Genomic DNA, 19,402 nt, shown 5'->3' with positions numbered 1-19,402 from the left:
GTGTGTGTGTGTGTGTGTGTGTGTGTGTGTGTGTGTGTGTGTGTGTGTTTTGCAGTATTTATAAGGTATAAATAATTTTTAAAAGATCTCGTTTTTATCTTATATTTATAAGTGTTTTACTGCACTTTGTAAGTACACCATATGTGTGCATGGCCAGAGGAGGAGAGTATTGGATTCCCTGGTACTGGAGTTGTTGGTATGGGAATCAAACTTGGGTCCTTTGCAAGAGCAGTAGGTTCTCTTAATCTCTGAACCATATCTTCTCCAATCCTGGTATGAATTTTTTTTTTTATTTTAAGACTTTCTTAAGTTAAAATTGTCAAGAGTGAAACACCTATATAATAGAGTGGAATCAAGAATAATTTTATTTGTATTGTTTTTCTTGCTTCATTCTGGATCTTACTTAATTTTCTTTATTTTTCTTTTTGTTGTTTTTTTGTCTTTTTTCTTAATTTTCAATATAAGGTATAAACTACCTATACTCAAATTATCTTACCGGGGAATCCCAAGTTATTTAAGCAAATTCTATAACTTACAATTTTTACTAATGTTCTTTCTCCCAATTATTGTTTTACTTAAACCATTGGTTTTTAACCTTGAAATTTATCTCATAATTATCTTATGGTATTTTCTCATTAAATTTTATTAAACAAAGAACATAGAAGGCTGGGAATATAGAGCAGTGATCTTGTATAGCATGCACAAGGCACTGTGTCAGTCCCCAGAGCAACATACACCTTGAAAATACCAAACTATGTGTGTTTGTGTGCATGTATCGATGAGTACATTTTTCTTGTTAAAGTAAGAACATTAATAGGCATACCAGAACGTTGTCCATTCTCAATCTTGTCACTTTATTTCTGCTGATTTATTCAAGATTATACTAATTTGGTTTTTTCCATATAAACAGAACCCTTCTATTTGGATAGATTTCACAATGTTTATTGTATATTTAACTCAAATATGCTACTAAGTATCATAAAAATAGAACTGTGTTCAGTGCTCTTGGTGAGCGTTCAGTCACAGAGAAAATGAGGCATGCACACAAAATAATTCAGTGGGATAAAGTTACTATAATTAACTTATAAAAATGAATGAGCTAGTTGACATTATTAGAGCAATAGTTGTGGCCTTACAGATCACAGATGCTTTAATGAAAAGTTTCATCTGGGGTCACCCTTAACAGAGGAGACAGGGGTCAGTCTGGGTTGGGGCAAAACAACCAAACTTAAAATGAATATTCTGGGAAGAACATGGAGAGCCTAATATAGAACTTATAATAGAAATGATATTGGTACTTTTATGTATAAAAGATGAATATTTCTAAAATGCTCATCATTTTATATTCAACTCCAAGTAATATGTAGACTAATATTTGTGAGTGGGCTGTGCAACCTTCCTCTGAAGCTTAATTTTGGAACTTTACTCTGCGTTGTGAGATTGGGTTTTCACTATTATATGTATCTGGAAATCATGGTCATTGAGAAATGGTGCTCTTGGGCTGGAATGGGCATATTCAGTTTGTTTGGGTGAACATGTACAGGTGAAGCTGCACACGGCGTAATGGTATAGACTTTGTTTTCATTTCTTATATTTGAATAAACTCCTATGCTGTGAAAAAGTTTACAATTATTTCATATTTGAGAATCTTTAAAATGAAGGAACCTTATTATCCTTTGAGAAATGGATAGGATTTTTACTTTTTTTTTTTTTTTTTAATAAGGAAATGTGGCTTGTTTAGGAGCCACATTCTAGATAAATCCAGGAGAAACAAAGTTTTTTAAGTAATTGACTAAAGGCTATCCATGTGACCACAAAGCAGAAAACTGAACTTTTCTAAATTGACTCTGTACCAAAGAGTAAAATTTTCCCTTCTCTGGAAATGTTTGCTTGCATGTGTCTCCCCTTTCCTTGGGCTAAATGAGAAATACAGTGAAGTAGCTGCCTTGACAGAAAGTACATTTCTGCTTTACAGAGAATGCTGATGAATCAAAGTCAGTGGAAAGTCACTGGGAGCTTGGCTTTGCACAGGTTCTGGAAGCTCTGTCTTAAATGCTTTTGAGCTACAGTAAATGTTAAGAAAGACAAACAGTTGAAAGTTTCTTGGAATTCTCTTACTTCATTAGTCATGGGAATGGTGTGTCTCAAGCGTGTGTTTGTGTAAAAGCATGCTATTTAGATGGCAGTCTGATATAACAACAAGGAGACCCTTAATGCTGTTTAGTTTCACAGTATTTTGTTTTGAACTAAGAGATTCAGGCTGGATTATTTTTGTAATCACATATAACAATTTTGGACATCTTTGTTTAAACATAAAATTCCATCATAGTGAGATAAAATGATAATGTTAAACTAATGTTTATGTTCCTTTAGACATTAGGTACATGTACCTTAGATTATAAGCTGCACTGATTGTGGTTAAAAGTATGACCCTATAGGTAATCTTTTTAAGCAGATAAAACTGTTTGGATGCTTTCCCAAAGCAATTGGATTGCCCTCCAGGCGAATTTCTTCAATTCGCTCCCGAATGTAACGAGTGTCATTAGCCTTGCAGAATGTATCATCTGTAATTGAAGATATGCTGTTAAACTGAAAAACAAAAGGAAAAATATTCAGAAATCTAAAACCAACTTTTTGTACATTTTACAACAGGGTCACATAAAGATATTTTGCCAATAATGTAATCTTTTTAAAAATATTAGTTCATGGTGATGACACCCTCTTTTGCAACCTGGACATATTTTAAGTGTTTAAGTATTGTTATTACTCAGAGTTGCATCCACTCAATCCTGTTTGGAATATAATAGAAACATGCAAGCTTAGAGAGAGTATCCTATTCTAAAGTGTTAGCTCAAAACGGTACTCTTTGCTCAAATACCTCTTAAAGAAATGAAAGAGAATAAGCGGAAATTCTTGTATTGCCAAGAATCAACTTTTTCTCGTTTTCACTTTTTCCTCACTTTGGCAATCCCCACTAGATTTTCTCCTATAAAACGAGCTAAAATGTCTCCAAGAGGGTGTGTTCATCTCTAATTGGAGAAAGTAGCACAGATCAAAACTTTGGGTTCACTACTATTTGGGGAAGAAAACATAAATCAGTGGCCTTAAAATCTGTGCTCAAGGTAACTAGGAGATACACAGCACCTTGTGTCAGGTGCTTGAAGGTTATGCAGGTGGTTTAGCCTCCATTAGTCTGTGCCTTTTCTCCTCCCCTTCCCCAGGCCTGAGAGGAATCCTGGGTCCTGGTAGCCAGCACAGATTTGGACATAGAGAATGAACTCCTAAGAAATTCTTGAATTAGGAGTATCTTTAGTGGTTTTTTTATTTCCCATTTTCATCATTTTGAATTACGACAATAAGGTAATTCATAGTACCACTCTAGAAAACTGCAATATCGGGCAAGAGACAAATGTGTGCTTTGGACTGTTCCTGCAGTAGAAACAGTGTTGTTAGACTGAATCGTCCTTACAGGGTCTCCCTAGACTCAGTGTTATCAGAACTGAGTTTTAGAATACCCAGCTGGTATCGGAGAATTGGTAGTATTTAGAAAACACCACACATTGTATGTCACAGGTGGTGTCAGAAAAAACTCACCTTTCTTAAATTTAGTGTGACCACATGGCCTTGTGATCATGCTCTATGGTTTGGCCTCCAACATCTACCTAAGATCTAAGGGTTTCATTTATGTAGACAGTAACAGTGACTGCCTGATGCCCGTCCCAGTCAGTTTCAGCCTGAGAAATAAGGAGCTAAATAAAGAATGCCATAAAGAAAAATGTTTAAAATTAAATGCTCAGTACTAGAACACTTACCTGCTATGTGTGAGGCCCTGTATTCAGTCCCCAGCACTACTTAGAGCCACAACAGACTGGGAGGTACCTAAAGATGTATTCTGCTTAAGAGCAGACTTTGCAGGCTGGAGTGGTGACTCCGCAGCCAAGATCACTAGCTGCTCTTCCACAGAACCAGGCTTCAATTCCCAGTACCCATATGGCAGCTCATAGCTGTCTGTAACTCCATTTCCAGACACCCTGATATCCTCACATAGACATACATGCAAGCAAAGCACCAGTGCACATGAGATAAGTAAATCATTGAAAAAACAAAAACAAAAGAGCTGACTTTATACTTCCTAGACTGGCCTATTTAGCATACTCTGGACTGGACCTACAGTTCTTATATAGGCATTAAGTGATCATACTGCTTTAGCGATGTAACCGTAATTGACATATAAATGAGTAAATTTCTTGATAAATAATTAAAAAACCAGTTGTACCTGAAGGTGAATTACACGTAGACTTTCTGGTAAATTAGGAGGCACAGATTCCAGATCGTTATGGTCCAAATAGAGAAAAGAAAGTTTATTCAGTTTCTGTAAAGAAAAATTTGAATGTTACTTAGGACTATGTATTCTTTTTTTTTTTTTTTTTCTTTTTTGGTTTTTCAAGACAGGGTTTCTCTGTATATCCCTGGCTGTCCTAGAACTCACTCTGTAGACCAGGCTGGCCTCGAACTCAGAAATCTGCCTGCCTCTGCCTCCCAAGTGCTGGGACTAAAGGTGTGCACCACCACGCCCAGCTGCATTCTTTCAAATCATTCAAATAATGTATATTTTAAAAAGAGTATGGATGTGTGCACATTTCAGTAGTGTCAGTATTATTACTGTTGGAGTAATAGTTGGTTACTCTTGTGACCTCCTTAGCAGTATGCTTGGTTTGTAGTCATTATGATATCTAACAGAGTGCTATTGCATACTCCATGTTTCTCTGACCATACATCCCGTTCATCTCACCCCTGAACACTCAGCCTTTGAAGTTTGACTAGGGAGCATCTGTGTGTAAGATTGGCTCAATCCGTCCTTCAAGTTTGTTGAGACTTTCCATTGAAGTTCTATCTATTTATATAAAAATAGCTACTCTTAAGAGATTGTGCTTACTTAGCAAGATGTTACTTTCTCAACGCAACTTGTCAAACTTGCAACTTACATGACATGTTTTCTCATGAGGGATTTATGTTGGAATGTTTTTTATAATCAGTCACGACTGTATATGATTGTAAGCTGTTATTTCAGAATAACAGAATGTAATTTCTTTTGACATTACTCTTAATCTTTCTATGCATTTTGTGCTACCATGCAGATTTTATTATTGGTGTGTGTGTGTGTGAGGGTGTCCCACCATGTATCTTAAACTACTCTAAAACTTATGGTCCTCCTTTAGTTTCCCCAATATCAGGATTACAGGCATTTTCTACTGTGCCCCACTTGTTAATTCTTTGCTATTACTTCGAACTTTTCTTTTTTCAGTTTTTAAGAAATTATGTATCTGTGTTTGTATGCGTAACCCATAGTGCACATGTTGTAAGTTAGAGGACAGCCCACAGCAGTTGGTTCTCTGTTTCCATGTTTGACCTGGTGGTCAAACTAGACAGCAAGCACTCTTTCCTGCTGAGCCATCTCCATAGCCTTTTATCCTTTCTTAAACATTCTGCTTTTGACCATATGGACACCAACTATCTGTCTTTCCAGGGCTGCTTTTATATGAATTATAGTCACCTGACCTTACTAGTAGTTGTTGCAAACCTAGGGCATTCAGTAGAGTTTTATCATTTTCACACCAACTTGCCCAATATTTCTTTCGTAAAATCAAAAATATTTAAACTAACCAACCTTCCTTCCTCCCTTCCTCCCTTCCTCTCTTCCTCCCTTCCTCCCTTCCTCCCGAGATGAACTTGGTCACCCTACCTTTCCACGGCTTGCCTTCAGCTGTTGGTCTTAAGCAGCCTCTAGCTTCACCTTTCCAAGTAGCTTGGACTACAAGGAGTTGCACCATGTCCTGCTCTAAACATTCTGTGGCCTTCTAGTTATTCAGAGTCTCACTTACTTAAAGACATTTCTTTATATTACGAAATTAAATTTAAAGCATTGTGTCTATTGTGCATACACACATGTGCATGTGTTTTGAGACAAGGTTTCTCTGTGTAGCCCTGGCCGTCGTGCAGGCTGGCCTCAAAATCAGTGATTCACCTGCCTCTGCCTCCCAAGTGCTGGGATTAAAGGCTTGCACTACCACTGCCTGGCTTGGAAATATTTTTTAAACAGGCAGCTGTGGATGGATGAGATAGTTGTGTGATTATTATAAACAAGCATAAATTAGAATTTATTAAGGTTAGGTTCTTCTAATCTTGTGACATTTCCTAAACCAGTCTTAAACTTCAAGTCCTCCTGCCAGAGGTTCCTGGGTAGTTACAGATGCAGGTGTGTAAGATCTTGTCTTTGTCACTGTTGTTGTTGTTTTTATTTTTGAGATAGTGTCTCACTGTATATCTCTGGCTGACTGGAGCCTTGTTATGTAGACCACACTAGCCTCAAAGGTACAGAGCTCCTCCTTCTTCTGTCATACTCCACCATGCCTAGCATCTTGCCTTTTGAATAAGTTTTCTTCTTCCAACAGTAGCTTGAGCATCTCATGCTTTTGCTTGAGATAACCTTCTAGGGCAGAGAGTGGTTCTATCATAATGATGAAAGTTCTGGACTTATGTGATTACTTTTTCAATTTCATAAAACATTTCTATTGTATTGGAATTGTTTTTCTTTGAGGAACACTGCTATGTTATTCACTAGAATTAAATATAAAAGATATTGGCTATTCCTGACTAGTAGGAAAAATACAAATCTTTTAAAACACTGAGCTAGTAATGTTTTCTTTCAAATATAAAAATGTTCCTTTACTATTAAGAGAAAACACCCATTTCTCTGTCTTTACATGACATATGTTATGGTATACATACTTTGCTTATTTGAGTTTGTTTGGTACTGGGGGTTGACCTTAGGGCCTCAAGCATGCTAAGCATACTTTCTACCACCAAGGTATACCACCATCCATACATATGTAACCTAATGTTCCCTTGTGGAATATATGTCATTTTGTTACAAGTTCTGAAAATATTGGTCTGGATAAGTGCCAGCTACAGCTGTCTTTACTTCTTATCTTGCTATACAAAAATAAACCTCAGTAGTACAGGAGCAGATTAGGGGGAAAAAAACCAAACACTAATATAAAAATATTATCAGTGAGATGCTTCAGCTGTTAGCATGTTGCTGCCAAGCTTGAATGACCTGAGTTCCAGCCCCAGGACCCATATGGTGGAACAAGAGAGTAACTTCCAGAAGTTATCCTTGGCCCTCCACATGTATGTCTGGTATACATGAGCAAAATATACAAAATAAACACACACATACACAATAAATAAATGCAATAAAGACTTAAAATATAATCACAGATACTGTGTTTAGTCATATTATGGAATACTTACTTTGAATGTGTTTGCTTTAATTCCTTTACTCTTGATTTTGTTGTATTTGGCATTAAGTAAAGTAAGCTTTGGAGGAAGAACTGGAAGTCTTAGTAGTTGGTTTTCAGCAAGTGTAAGTTCTTCTAACAGAGAAAGTTTTGAAAAAGTACCATCTTCTATGTCTTCTATCAAATTTCCCGTAAAATCAAGTCTTCTTAGGTTAGCTTGAGGGAAATAAATACAAAAATATGCTAGGATCTCATTGTGTAGACTGAAGAAAAGCATTTAACAGACTGCTCAAGGCCCTAAGTCAAGTCTGTCTTGTAGTGTTGGTTATCTGATCTACAGCCTGGTACAGCTGTGCTTTCTCTCATGAGGCGCTGGCGACTCAACTGCAGGCTTCATACTTGGTAGGCAAACGCTCTATCACTGAGCTACAGCCCTATCAGTAGTTCTGTGGAATACCGAGTCTTTCTGTGCATAACTATGATACCTTTTCTTATTGTGGTCTTAAAATGTATGGTTCAGAAGGAATTTTACAGTTTCTAAATATATCAAAAGAAATTCTTACTGCACATCATAGGGAGTAATTTTGGTTAGTTGGATTTAAGCATGTAATTATTATTTTAAAATTTTGCTAGCGTGTTGCATTATAATTGTGGGTACATTGTACTGTCTATACCTTCTTAGTTAAGAAAAACAAAAACAAAAAGCTATCCTGATTGTTTTAACATGATTCAGACTGAGAGATTGAGATATACTCATTCATTCATAGTGTGTCTCTCTCCCTCTGCTGGAGGCAGTTTAGGCTGAGATGGTTAGGATGTAGTTTCGTTTCATTCATAGTAGCTGTTTTCTCAGAAGTTGTTGTAACTCTGAATTAGTGAATACAGAGCTCGCTTCTAGGAGGATTTCAGATGCAGGTACCCTTGAGCTTCTGCTCACTTGTTTTTGCCAACCAATTAATATGAACCTTGCTTTATGTATATTTTTGTTTAAAGACGGTTTAATATACCCTTTGGGTTCATGAACATTGATATAACCCATGCTTGAGCAAAGTTTATCTGACACTTGCATTTTCTGCGTAGCCTCATCATTGCTGCTCTGCATTTTGAAATACTAGATGGCACCTCGGTACTGTGCGTGTTGCCGTTTCAACTAACATTTCCAATATAAGGCAGAAGACTGAAAAACCATGATGCTAGATGTGCTGAATGAGACACCACTACATTTTATGACAACTGAAAATAAAAAACTTTGCCTTGTTATACCTTAGTTGGAAATGTGTGTTTTGAGTACGTCAGTTTTGTTGTTCTGTGAATTTCTGCTGATCATAAACATACTGGGGATTGAGTCCACATCTTCATATGTGCTAGGTAAGTGTTCTAGCACTGAGATACATGTCCAGAAAAGCGAATTTGCCAATATGGGATCTACAGATAATAAGGACCAACTGTCTTTCAGTCTGCAACTTAGACTTATTAATGGCAGCATGAATCCAGTTAGGCTTAATCCCATAAATGCAGAGTTAAAGAAGTCGTGCATGTGGCACAGTAGTAGAGAGCACTTGCTCAGTGTGGGGCCAATCGTGGACTCAACTGCTGCACTTTCAGTAAACAAGTAAAGGTTAGAAAAGCCAGTATATTACTTGGTCGTGGTTTTCTTTAGAAACACCATAGGAATCTAGAAAGCTGGCAAGTAATGAGTAATCCAGGGCTGGGACTTGGTACTGCAGAAACAGGCCTTAGTAGTATGCTGCCCACAGCACCTTAGCTCAGCTACGGTTTGTTAGAGCACCAACTGTCTCATTGCTAATGCTCTAGCAAAGAGTTAACTGCATTAACCACCACTGTTTTAGAGCTGTCTCCATTGAATCATCTAAGGAGGGTGCTTCCTTTTCATGGTAATGAGTAGAGCTTGGTGTGGGTATTTTAAAAATTGTTCCCCAGCTATTTTTTTTTAAAGATTGCTGATTATGTATACATGCGTTTATCTGTGTGTTGCTAAGTGCATATGTGAGGGCAGGTGACTATGGAGTCCAGATGAGGTCCTGGAAGAACAGCAAATGCTCTTAAATACCGAGTCATCTCTCCAGCTGTCTCAGATATTTTTTAAATGTACCCAGGTTTAGTTAAAGGAACTGGGAGTTTATTATAATCCTAGCACATAGGAAGTGAAGGCAGGAGGGCAAGAGTTCAAGATCATCATCCTCTATTGTATATTGAGTTCAAGGACAAAAGAACACAAAACGAAGAATAAAAATAATAAACAGTAAAAAGGAAAACAAAAGAAGTTTGTGTATTTATGGTGAAAGTGGAGATAGAGCATCTGGTTAGCTGGAGAAGCATACATGTTGCACTGACACTGCCTTACACCTGAGCAGTGTGTGTCTTGAGACAATACCTATGTCAGATGGAATAGCAAAATCACCAGGAAAGAGTGACCATGGCAGTCTATGGAAAGGAGATTCTTCTAGTAAGGAAAAAAGTGATTTTTATAAAATGTATGTTGTATACTTGAGTGCTCCAATAGTGCTGCCCTTATATATAGAAAGTGAAAAATACATAGACACTTGGGCCTTTATATTTTAAACTTACGCATGTCTGCAAAATCCTTGGCAGTCAGCTTTTTAATTTTGTTGAATCGTGCATAAAGATATGCTGATTCCTTTGGCAATGGTGGTACAGCATCAATGTCAACTTCTTCACAGTAGACAGAGCCACTTAAGCAGACACACAACAGGCATGTGGGCATTTCTAAATTAGGAGACAAAATTGTAAGCATAAGCTAATTTGAAAATATTTGTCATCTGACAGTAAAATTATTGTTATAATGAATGCTGTGATTTGAAAAGATAGGTTACAGAATCATTGGTCAGGAAAGATAATTATGGTAACCAACAACGTATTGTGCTTGATAATTTATCAAAATTTTACTTAAAGACTATGGTCAAATATCTTATCACTTACTATTTATTTATTTATTTACTCTTAAATATATATCAGGAATACTCAAGATTCTTCTATTGGTGCTTTTGGAAAATTTTATCTTTTCTTCATTGAATTGCCAACACTTTGTCAGCAAACACATATAATAGAAGAGAATTTCTGGAATCCTACATTCATGCTTGTAGAGGTCAGAGAGCTGCTAGGAGTAATTTCTTTCCTTCCACCATTGAGTTCCAGGGATTGGACATAGGCCATTGGAAGTTTGGTGGTAAGTGCTAAGGCGGGACAGATCACTAGCCCTCCATTGATCTTTTTTTTTTTTTTTTTTTTTTTTTTTTTGGTTTTTTTCGAGACAGGGTTTCTCTGTGTAGCCCTGGCTGTCCTGGAACTCACTTTGTAGACCAGGCTGGCCTCAAACTCAGAAATCCGCCCGCCTCTGCCTCCCGAGTGCTGGGATTAAAGGCGTGTGCCACCACGCCTGACTTGATCTTTTAAAGAAATGTTTATGCCAATAACGTGTTAGTATCTTGATTCCTATGCTTTTATAATATGTCTTGATTTTAGCAGGTAAAACTCTCTGACTTTATTCTTCTTCAACAGTTTTGACTACTTTATATCTTTTTGCTAGTTTTATACGTACATACATACATATATACATACATATACCCTGGTCCGCCCTCCCATAGTTCCTCATCCCCCCCTGTCCCCAGGAAGATGTCCCCACCACCCCTGCTGCCAGGCATCCCCACTCCCTGTTTTAATGTTTATATTTCTATTTTTTCTAAATTTGTCTTTACTGACTTTATTTGCACGTGTTTGTTTGGTTATATGAAACAGCTTTGTTCTAAAAAGTGAAACCTACACAGAAACTGCAAACTCACCCCAGCTCTTCAGACGCTCAGTTTTCCCTCCCTTCTTTCACTTGTTTTCCGTGTGTTTTGGGGTTTTTTGGTTTTTTGTCTTTTAAATCTCCAGATTTAACCCAAGTCCTACACTTGCCAGGAAGTGTTCCACCACTTAGCCAAGTCCTCGGCCCTTGTCAGATATTTTAGTATCACCTCTTGTGCATTTCTTTTCACAGGAATGAAAGGCTGCAGGTTCAGCTCTTACACCATGTATTCTCTCTGGAGGGCAGCATGTGAGAGACCTCCTGTTAATGGTTTACTTCTTTCACATACTTGTATGTTGTCAATCACTCCATGTCCCACAGGTTGCCCTCACTTTTTTGTTTGCTCTTTTATTTTGCTTTGTTTGTTTTGTTGTCATCGTTTTTTTTTTTTATGGTTTTGGGCTTGGCTGCTGCTGTTGTTGTTGTTGTTTTAGATAACAGAGCCTGGCTGGTTTAGAATGCTGTATGACCAAGAATGATCTTGGATTTCTGATCCTCTTGCTTCTACTTCTCACATTCTAAGATTGCAAACATGTACTGCTATTACCAATGTTCTGGGGTACAGAGCGTTAAACCCAAGGCTTCCTGCATGCTAAGCAATCACTTTACCAACTGAGCCACACCCCCTGACTTGTCCCTGTCCTGTTGTGGCTGTGCAGTGTCTGGGCTGTCGGGTTATTTGCAGTATTTTGTAACGGCCAGTCGTGCTTTGGTGATTTTACTTTTTTATTTTGGATATGCGTCTCCAGGGTAAAATCCTAAAATGTGATGACTATCAAAAGTAAATATGAGGCCAAGGCTGTAGCTCAATAGTAGTGTTTCTAGCACATAGTTGGCCTCCATTTGGATCACAAGCACTGCCAAAAAAAAAAAAAAAAAGTACATCTATTTTGATTTTGTTTAATACTGCCAAATACCTGTCTAGAGATGTTGTACTAATTCATATTTCTGCTTATGGTATGTTATAATATTTGTTACTAGCTGTGCCTGGTGGTACATGCCCTTAATCCCAGCACTTGGGTGGCAGAGGCAGGCAGATCTCTGAGTTTGAAGCTAGCCTGGTCTACAGAATAAGTTCCAGGACATCCAGGGCTACACAGAGAACTATCTTGAACGCCACCACCATCATAAAACAAACAAGAAAGAATATTTGTTACTGTACAACTTTGACTATGGAATATTTTGGTATGCTGTCTTTGTTTGCTTTAAATGTACATTGGTGTTTTGATTGCATATATGCCTGTGTAGTGTCTTAGATCCCCTGGAACTGGAGTTATAGACAGTTGTGAGCTGCCACAAGGGTGCTGGAAATTAAACCCCAGTCCCCTGGAAAAGTAGTCAGTGCTCTTAACTGCTGAGCCATCTTTCCACCCCTTGTCTTCATTTTTATCAATCAGGTTAAATAGGGGTGGAATATCAATGTTTTTTTTCTCTTTTGTTTTTAATGAAAATTGAGATTGGACATCTTTTCATATATTTAGTGTCACTTCAGAATCATTTTTAATGGTTTTCATAACTTTTGAACATTTTCCAACTGTATTCTTAATTTTTTAATTAAAAATATTATTGTGTGTTTGTTTTGTGTGTATGTGCATGAACATTTGTGCTTGCTATGTCACGTGTGTGGAGCTTGGAGTACAAGTTGCCAGAGTTTGTTCTGTCCAACATCTACATAGGACCTGGGGATTCATCTCAGATAGTCAGGGTTTGGTCCTTTGCCATATTACTGGGTCTCAGATGTGTTTTTGTTCAGTTTCTCTTCTTCAATTTATGAGTTCTTTAAAAGTTGGAGATATTACATCTTTAAAATATATTACAAATATTTTTCCCATATGTGGTTGCCTGTTGCTTTATGCAAAAGTGGCTTTTTTTATAATTTTATAGAGTAATTTCAGAAATATTTCTATTAAAACATATGGATGTCAAGCTACCCCAGTACCAAACTATGCCTATGCTTTCAACGCAATATCTTATATATGCAGATCCCAAGTCTTTCTTAAGTTTATTTTTTCTTTTGTTTTATGAGATATGAATCTAATTTATCTCTCTCCAAATGGCTCTGTAGTTCTCCTGGCCTCGGTTATTTAAAATATTTCTCCCTTGGTGATTGAGTGCTTGAGTACTTTTCCATGCTTTAACTATATACTCAATGTCTTTGTGTGTCTGTACATGTTTGATCTTTTTAATCTGTGTCAGTGGTATTTGTTCATGCATCATTCCCAGCTTGTTAAACTTGGTATGTTTATCTGGTACTTGTTCAGCGCTTCTACATGTAGTTTTGCATTTTTCTGTATATGCGTCTGTGTGTATTTTAGAATCAACTTTCCAAGCATTATCAAAACTTAGTAATTGTAGTGGAATTTTCTATAGTTTCTGAATTTAGAGAATAATATCTTTATGATATTGAATCATCCTATCCAAGAAAAGGGTGTCTTTCTAATTATTTGAGTCTGTTTTATGATGTATTTTCTGGTTTTGATTCATTTTAATGTTGTTGTAGCAGGATAGGAATGGGTGGTTATTTTCATGCTCTTATGTAAGACTAGATTCTGTAACATAACAGGAATAAATCAAAACACAGGAACTATCAAAGTTTGTGCTTTGCTATTTTACTGCAATTTTCCTATTGTTTTCGTTGAAGCAGTCTTCGTAGTTAGGTATGTAGAGTTTTTTGCTGCTTTTTAAAACACTACTAGTCATTGAATTTAGAGCCTCATGCAAACACTATCAGTGCAACCCAGCTTCTGTGACTTTCGTAAAGATAGTAATTAATTATATAATATTTACCTCATCCTAAGGCTATTGATTGTATTTGAAAAATGATCTCTAGGTATTTTTTGATTTGTTCATTTTTGAGGCAAGGTCTTGTTATGTAGCCTTTGCTAGCCTGAAACTTGCTTTGTCTAAGACTGACTTAGAACTCTTTGAGGTCTGTCTGTCTTTGCTTCCCAAGTGCTGGGATTGATAAAGCTGTATGATATCATGCCTGACTTTTGAATTGATTTTATGAGGACAGAAAAATAGGTTTTCTAAAGGTTAGGTTTAAACAAAGTGTTGGATGGTGTTGAACATTCCGGTCCACAGTTTTCATTCACACTGTGAAATGCTAGGTGATGAGCACATCACATCTGACTACAGACTTTACCGTTAGAGATGAAATTTCAGGGTTTTTTGTTTTGGTTTGGTTTTTTGTTTTTGTTTTTTGTTTTTTGTTTTTTTTGAGACAGGGTTTCTCTGTATAGCCCTGGCTGTCCTGGAACTCACTTTGTAGACCAGGCTGGCCTCGAACTCAGAAATCCGCCTGCCTCTGCCTTCCGAGTGCTGGGATTAAAGATGTGAGCCACCAAGCCCGGCTGAAATTTCAGTTTTTAATTTACTATGTTTTGAGGCAAATTTTGATTACTACAAAGAACAAAAATTTTTATGAGTATTTTAAAATGATAATTTTCAAAAATACTAGATGATAGATTGTTCATACTTACCATCATTTTCTTTCTTGGTGGGTAATGATGGTATAACTTCATCTTTTTGTAACTGATGACTTTTCTCATCAGGAATTATAGTTTCTTTTTCCTATTGTAAAGGTAGAAGTTTAGTTTGCTATCAGGTATGATAAATCACAAGTCTGACTGTAAACCAGAGAGATCACAAACATTTCTCTTAGTCACAATTAGAGGTATTTAGTTAAGATTTTGTCTTATATATGTGCATATATATATATATATATATATATATATATATATATATATATATATATATATGTATGTATGTATGTATGTATGTGACACACATATTGGACAGAGGGCAACTTGTAATAGTTAGTTCTCTCCACCATGTGGGCTCAGGGCTCATCTATGGCTGCAAGAGACTTTATCTTGCAGGTCTACCTTAGGTATGCTGTATCTCAGCACTCGTTAAGGATTTATACACAATTCCATTTCTTTATTCATTAAACCACACTGTAAATACTCCCTGAGTAAAAGATTCCACCTTTTAAATTTTTTTTTGTTTCAGTTAGCAGAACTCAGTACTTGATATTATTAACAGTGATAAGTCCCTGAATGGGAATGAAAGTTTTTCTAGTGTGAAACTACTCTTGATAGTTTTTCATGTGAACTCATTCCTTTTTTCACCTTCCACCCCTCTGAGTGACAGTACAGCTTCTTTCATGACCTGGCTTTCCTGCCCTGACCTTAGGACAGGTCCTTTGTATTCTATCTAGCCTCTTGACCTGACCAGGCCATTGGTGCAGGCTGTTGACACTGTACACCTGGGGATTATCACTTGCCCTCTGTCCTCTTTTCAGATAATGTGTATTCTGCTAGTAGACTGTAATTTATTACATGAGGACCTATTCACTCTACTTTCTTTTTTTTTTTTTTTTTTTTCCTTCTATTTATGGCTCCTTGTTGTCTCAGGGCACTCTGACCTTGCCCTAGCCCTCATTTCCAAGTGTAAACACATCACTCTTCCCCACTGAGTTCCCAAATACTGGCCCACATATTTATATTGATGAAAAACTGCTTAAAGCTCCATGTAGTTACCAGAAAGCTTTAAGATTTAAGGAATTTTGAAAGTATTTGGTTGATAGACTCATATCATTCCAGTCAGATAATAGGTTATGAGCTTTTTAACTTGAAGCTGTTGCTGGAGATACCTGTCTGTTTTGTCTTAACTGTGGGTAGAAATAATACCAGTATCTTAACTCATTCGCTTGGAAAAAAGAAACTGTAGCATTAACATAGGCTCATTGTGAGTTAAGAAGGGAAAATGTTTGGATTAGTTAATCTGAAAATCTTCACCGTCTGATTTGTAGTAAAAAAGAACTTTTAAAGTAGTGAATATTATTATGTATCTGACTCTGGTTTTCCAGTGTGTGTGTGCATGACACACAGTGGGCAGCACATAGTTTTATGCTGTTAACATATCACACACACACACACACACACACACACACACACACACACACACATCTAATTGCTTTCCTCTGAAGGTTGGATGTGAGTGATGAGCTGTATAAAAGTCATAACTCAGTTACACGTCGTTACAGGTCCTTGGTACAAATTGGTAGAGTGAAATGTGATTAAAAGTAAATCCCTATAGGAAGGAGTTTTTTATTTGTTGGTACTCTATGTGATTGGCATGCACAGCCAATAAGTATTCTTACATTCATTTCCTAAGACTGGATTTTTCTGAATTCTATAAACATAAGCTGATAATATATCTTCTCCTAGTTTATAACATGCGACTCTAGGATGTTATGTAGCGTTCGTTATATAAAGTTCAGCTATCAGAGACCGCCTTAAAGTCTAATATCTCTTCAATTTTAATTCAAAAGTTAAATTAGATTTTCTATAGATACTTTTGTTTATCATAGTTATTATTAATTCGGGAATCATGCATACTTGAAAAATATAATTACTTTAATTTTTAAAGTGCTTTTTTCCTGCTGAACTTTGATCAAATATTGAAGTTAAGGGGAAAAGCATGCATTTAAATGAGTATCATTTTAGAATATAAATTTAAAGTGGAAATAAAATACCTTAATACTTTTCCCATCCAGGTATTTATCTTCATAATCCTGACTAAATTTGGTTTCTTCAGAATTGTCTGTTGCATACTCATAGTTAACATATGAGTCCAGCTGCATCTGTGGTGTTTGCTGTGTCAGAGGCACGAAGAGTAGCAGGAGAAATGTAGAGTGCACAGTCTTCATTTCAGCAGACACAAGGTGACTGAAGTTAGGAGTGACTGACCTGATGACTGTGGAACGAAACTCTTTTTCCCTGGAAGTAAGAATGTAGACCATGGAAGCAGTTTTTAAAAGCTTGGAGGATATTTTGGCAGGATGGATGCAGTAGGAGCTAGAGAACAAGTATTTAACCCTTAGTAGTCCTTAGTTAGATACAGTGTTTTATGTGCCAGTGAAGAGTCTGAAAAATTCAGAAAGTACTTTTATTTCTTACCCATCAACAATTTTAAAACTGCTGGTAAGTTTATTAAATGTCAAATGCCTTGAGTAGGGGTACTTGTATGCAGTCAAAATCTTCTCAGGGTACCTGCAGTATAAATAGTTAATACAAAGATCCATGGCCCTGTGTCATGTGAGTTAGAAATATCATATTTCAGCATTGCTGCTTTAAGGGAACTCTTGATTCATATTGATGTGAAAGAAGCAGTTCTGAGAAAAGGCTTAAAACTTAAACCTTAGGTTGAACATCATAAAAAGTGGACATTAACACTTTTGAGTGATATAGAATATAGGAGAAAAAACATTTCATCTTTCTAGTTTTATAAATTTAACAGATCGTCACTAGTTAGCTAGTGATGTTGCCTTTTTAAGCTTAACATTTGAAAACTTCACCAATACCACTTTAGACTGGCATAATTTAATAAAACTTTAAGTGAGGAGCTTTGCAGAATGTACTGGAAAGATTCTTTGAGGCACATCAGTGAATTTTAACTGCTGAATACATGCTTCAGACTTTTAAAAAACTACAAACAGACTCACTTTGAGGTGCTGATGCTGCATTTATAGATGCCAGTTTGTCAAAAATCCAGTGGTTGAGATTTCAAAATAAAATGAGTTTGTAACTTTTTCTGCTTCTAGTTCTAATCTACATCTGTCTTATATAAAAATGATATATGAAAGTATTGTTAGGAATTAATTATTCAATGAAAATGAAACGTATAATACAGATTACTTTACACTTATTAATATTTTAGAATCACACTTTCACATACAGTATCTAAATTAACATGTGAAAAACAAGCCTACCTTAGTGTCTGGTTGAAGTCCTTGTGGTTTTCCTCAATAGGTGTTTATCCCTGTGCATTAGTCCCAAGTGGGAGAGTGAATGAGCAAAGCTGTGCAATTGTTTCAAACTGCTGAATAAAGTTTCAGGGCCCAACAGTTTAAATCCCATGTGGAATTCAACAGCAGATTCCATGTGGTGGAAATTTCTGCCAACATTCCTTCTCGGGGTGAAATGCAGGGTATTACAAGAGAATGAGCTGAGGATATTTGAAGCTGCAGCACTAGGGCAGCTGCAGTACACTGCAGCCTGGATCCCTTTTACCCTGAGCACAAATCTTTTAGTGAACATTAGTTTATAAATCTTTAAAATCAGGCCTTTATTTGTGCTTTTTTAGTATAGAAGGTACTTACTTTTGAATGAAATAAAACACCAAACTGAGCATAGTCTTTGTTCTTAATTTAATGAGAACTAAGGATTTTTGTCCCCATAATATAATTAATACATGAAAAATATATATATAAAGTAAGTTTAAAAAATTATTTTATAGATTTATCCTTTAGGGTTGTTGTTGTTGTTGTTGTTGTTGTTTTTCTTGAGGGGGTCCTTCAAGATAGGGTTTATCTGTGTAGCCTTGGCTGTCTTGGAACTCACTTTACAGAACAGGCTGGCCTTGGACTCAGAGATCTACCAGCCTCTGTATCCTGAGTGCTGGGATTAAAGGTTTGTGCCACCACTGCTTGGCTGCCTTTTGGTTTTAAATTTTTTTTTTCTAGTTCATAGGATTGTGAAAATAGCTATTAAAAAGAAGTTTGATTCCAAAATTTTGTAATAGCAAAAAATTTTACTGAATGAAATTTTAGATTCAGTTTTGGAAAACTAAAGTAGGGAGTGGGTGTAGTGGTAAAGACCTTTAATTCCAGCACCCAGGAAGTGTACACAGGTAGATCTCTGTTAGTCTGGTTTACACTGAGTTCCAGCCCATCCAGAGCTACCTAATGAGACCCTGTCTTAAAAAACAAGCAAGTAAAAAAACAAAAGCAAAACAAAACTGAAGTAGTAGCATAGATGCCGTGTAAGCATCTTTAAAGTCTCAAATACTTATAACCTTAACACTTGAGATGAGAGACAGAGGATAGAGAATTCAGGCCTAGCCTGGATTACATAGCCCTTGTCCCCCGCCCTCCATAACCTCCCCCAAAATAATTACTTTTATTTTTATTATTCTTTGGCACTTTAGTAGTCACAATTATTTTTCCTAAAGCAAAATGTGGATAAATACTTAAAATAGAGCATGGGGGCTGGAGAGATAGCAGTGTAGAGCACTTGTTCTTGCAGAGGAACTGTTCATTCTCTGAAAGGAATAAGAAGTCACTAAAGGAGCTGGTGAGATGGCTCAGCAGGTAAGAACACTCAATTGCTCTTCCGAAGGTCCTGAGTTCAAATCCCAGCAACCACATGGTGGCTCACAACCATCTGTAATGAGATCTGACTCCCTCTTCTGGAGTGTCTGAAGA

The 19,402-nt window shown here is 36.6% G+C and overlaps 2 protein-coding genes across 2 annotated transcripts in view; one reads left to right on the top strand and one right to left on the bottom strand.

Moving 5' to 3' along the window:
• Cenpp (centromere protein P) overlaps positions 1–19,402 on the top strand; it is a 185,731-nt gene that overhangs the window by 24,743 nt on the left and 141,586 nt on the right. The window lies entirely within an intron of this gene.
• Positions 1,770–17,994, bottom strand: Ogn (osteoglycin). Its single transcript, XM_021216035.2, has 7 exons — positions 17,909–17,994; positions 16,673–16,916; positions 14,613–14,703; positions 9,891–10,049; positions 7,315–7,517; positions 4,277–4,372; positions 1,770–2,589 (listed from the first exon to the last, which is right to left on the bottom strand). Exons 2-7 carry the CDS (start codon positions 16,844–16,846, stop codon positions 2,419–2,421), a joined length of 894 nt encoding a protein of 297 aa, XP_021071694.2. The 5' UTR covers positions 16,847–16,916; positions 17,909–17,994; the 3' UTR covers positions 1,770–2,418.

The sequence above is a fragment of the Mus pahari genome, chromosome 16 (assembly GCF_900095145.1).
Source record: "Mus pahari chromosome 16, PAHARI_EIJ_v1.1, whole genome shotgun sequence".
Classification (NCBI taxonomy): domain Eukaryota; kingdom Metazoa; phylum Chordata; class Mammalia; order Rodentia; family Muridae; genus Mus; species Mus pahari.
This window is presented reverse-complemented; position numbering and strand designations above follow the sequence as displayed.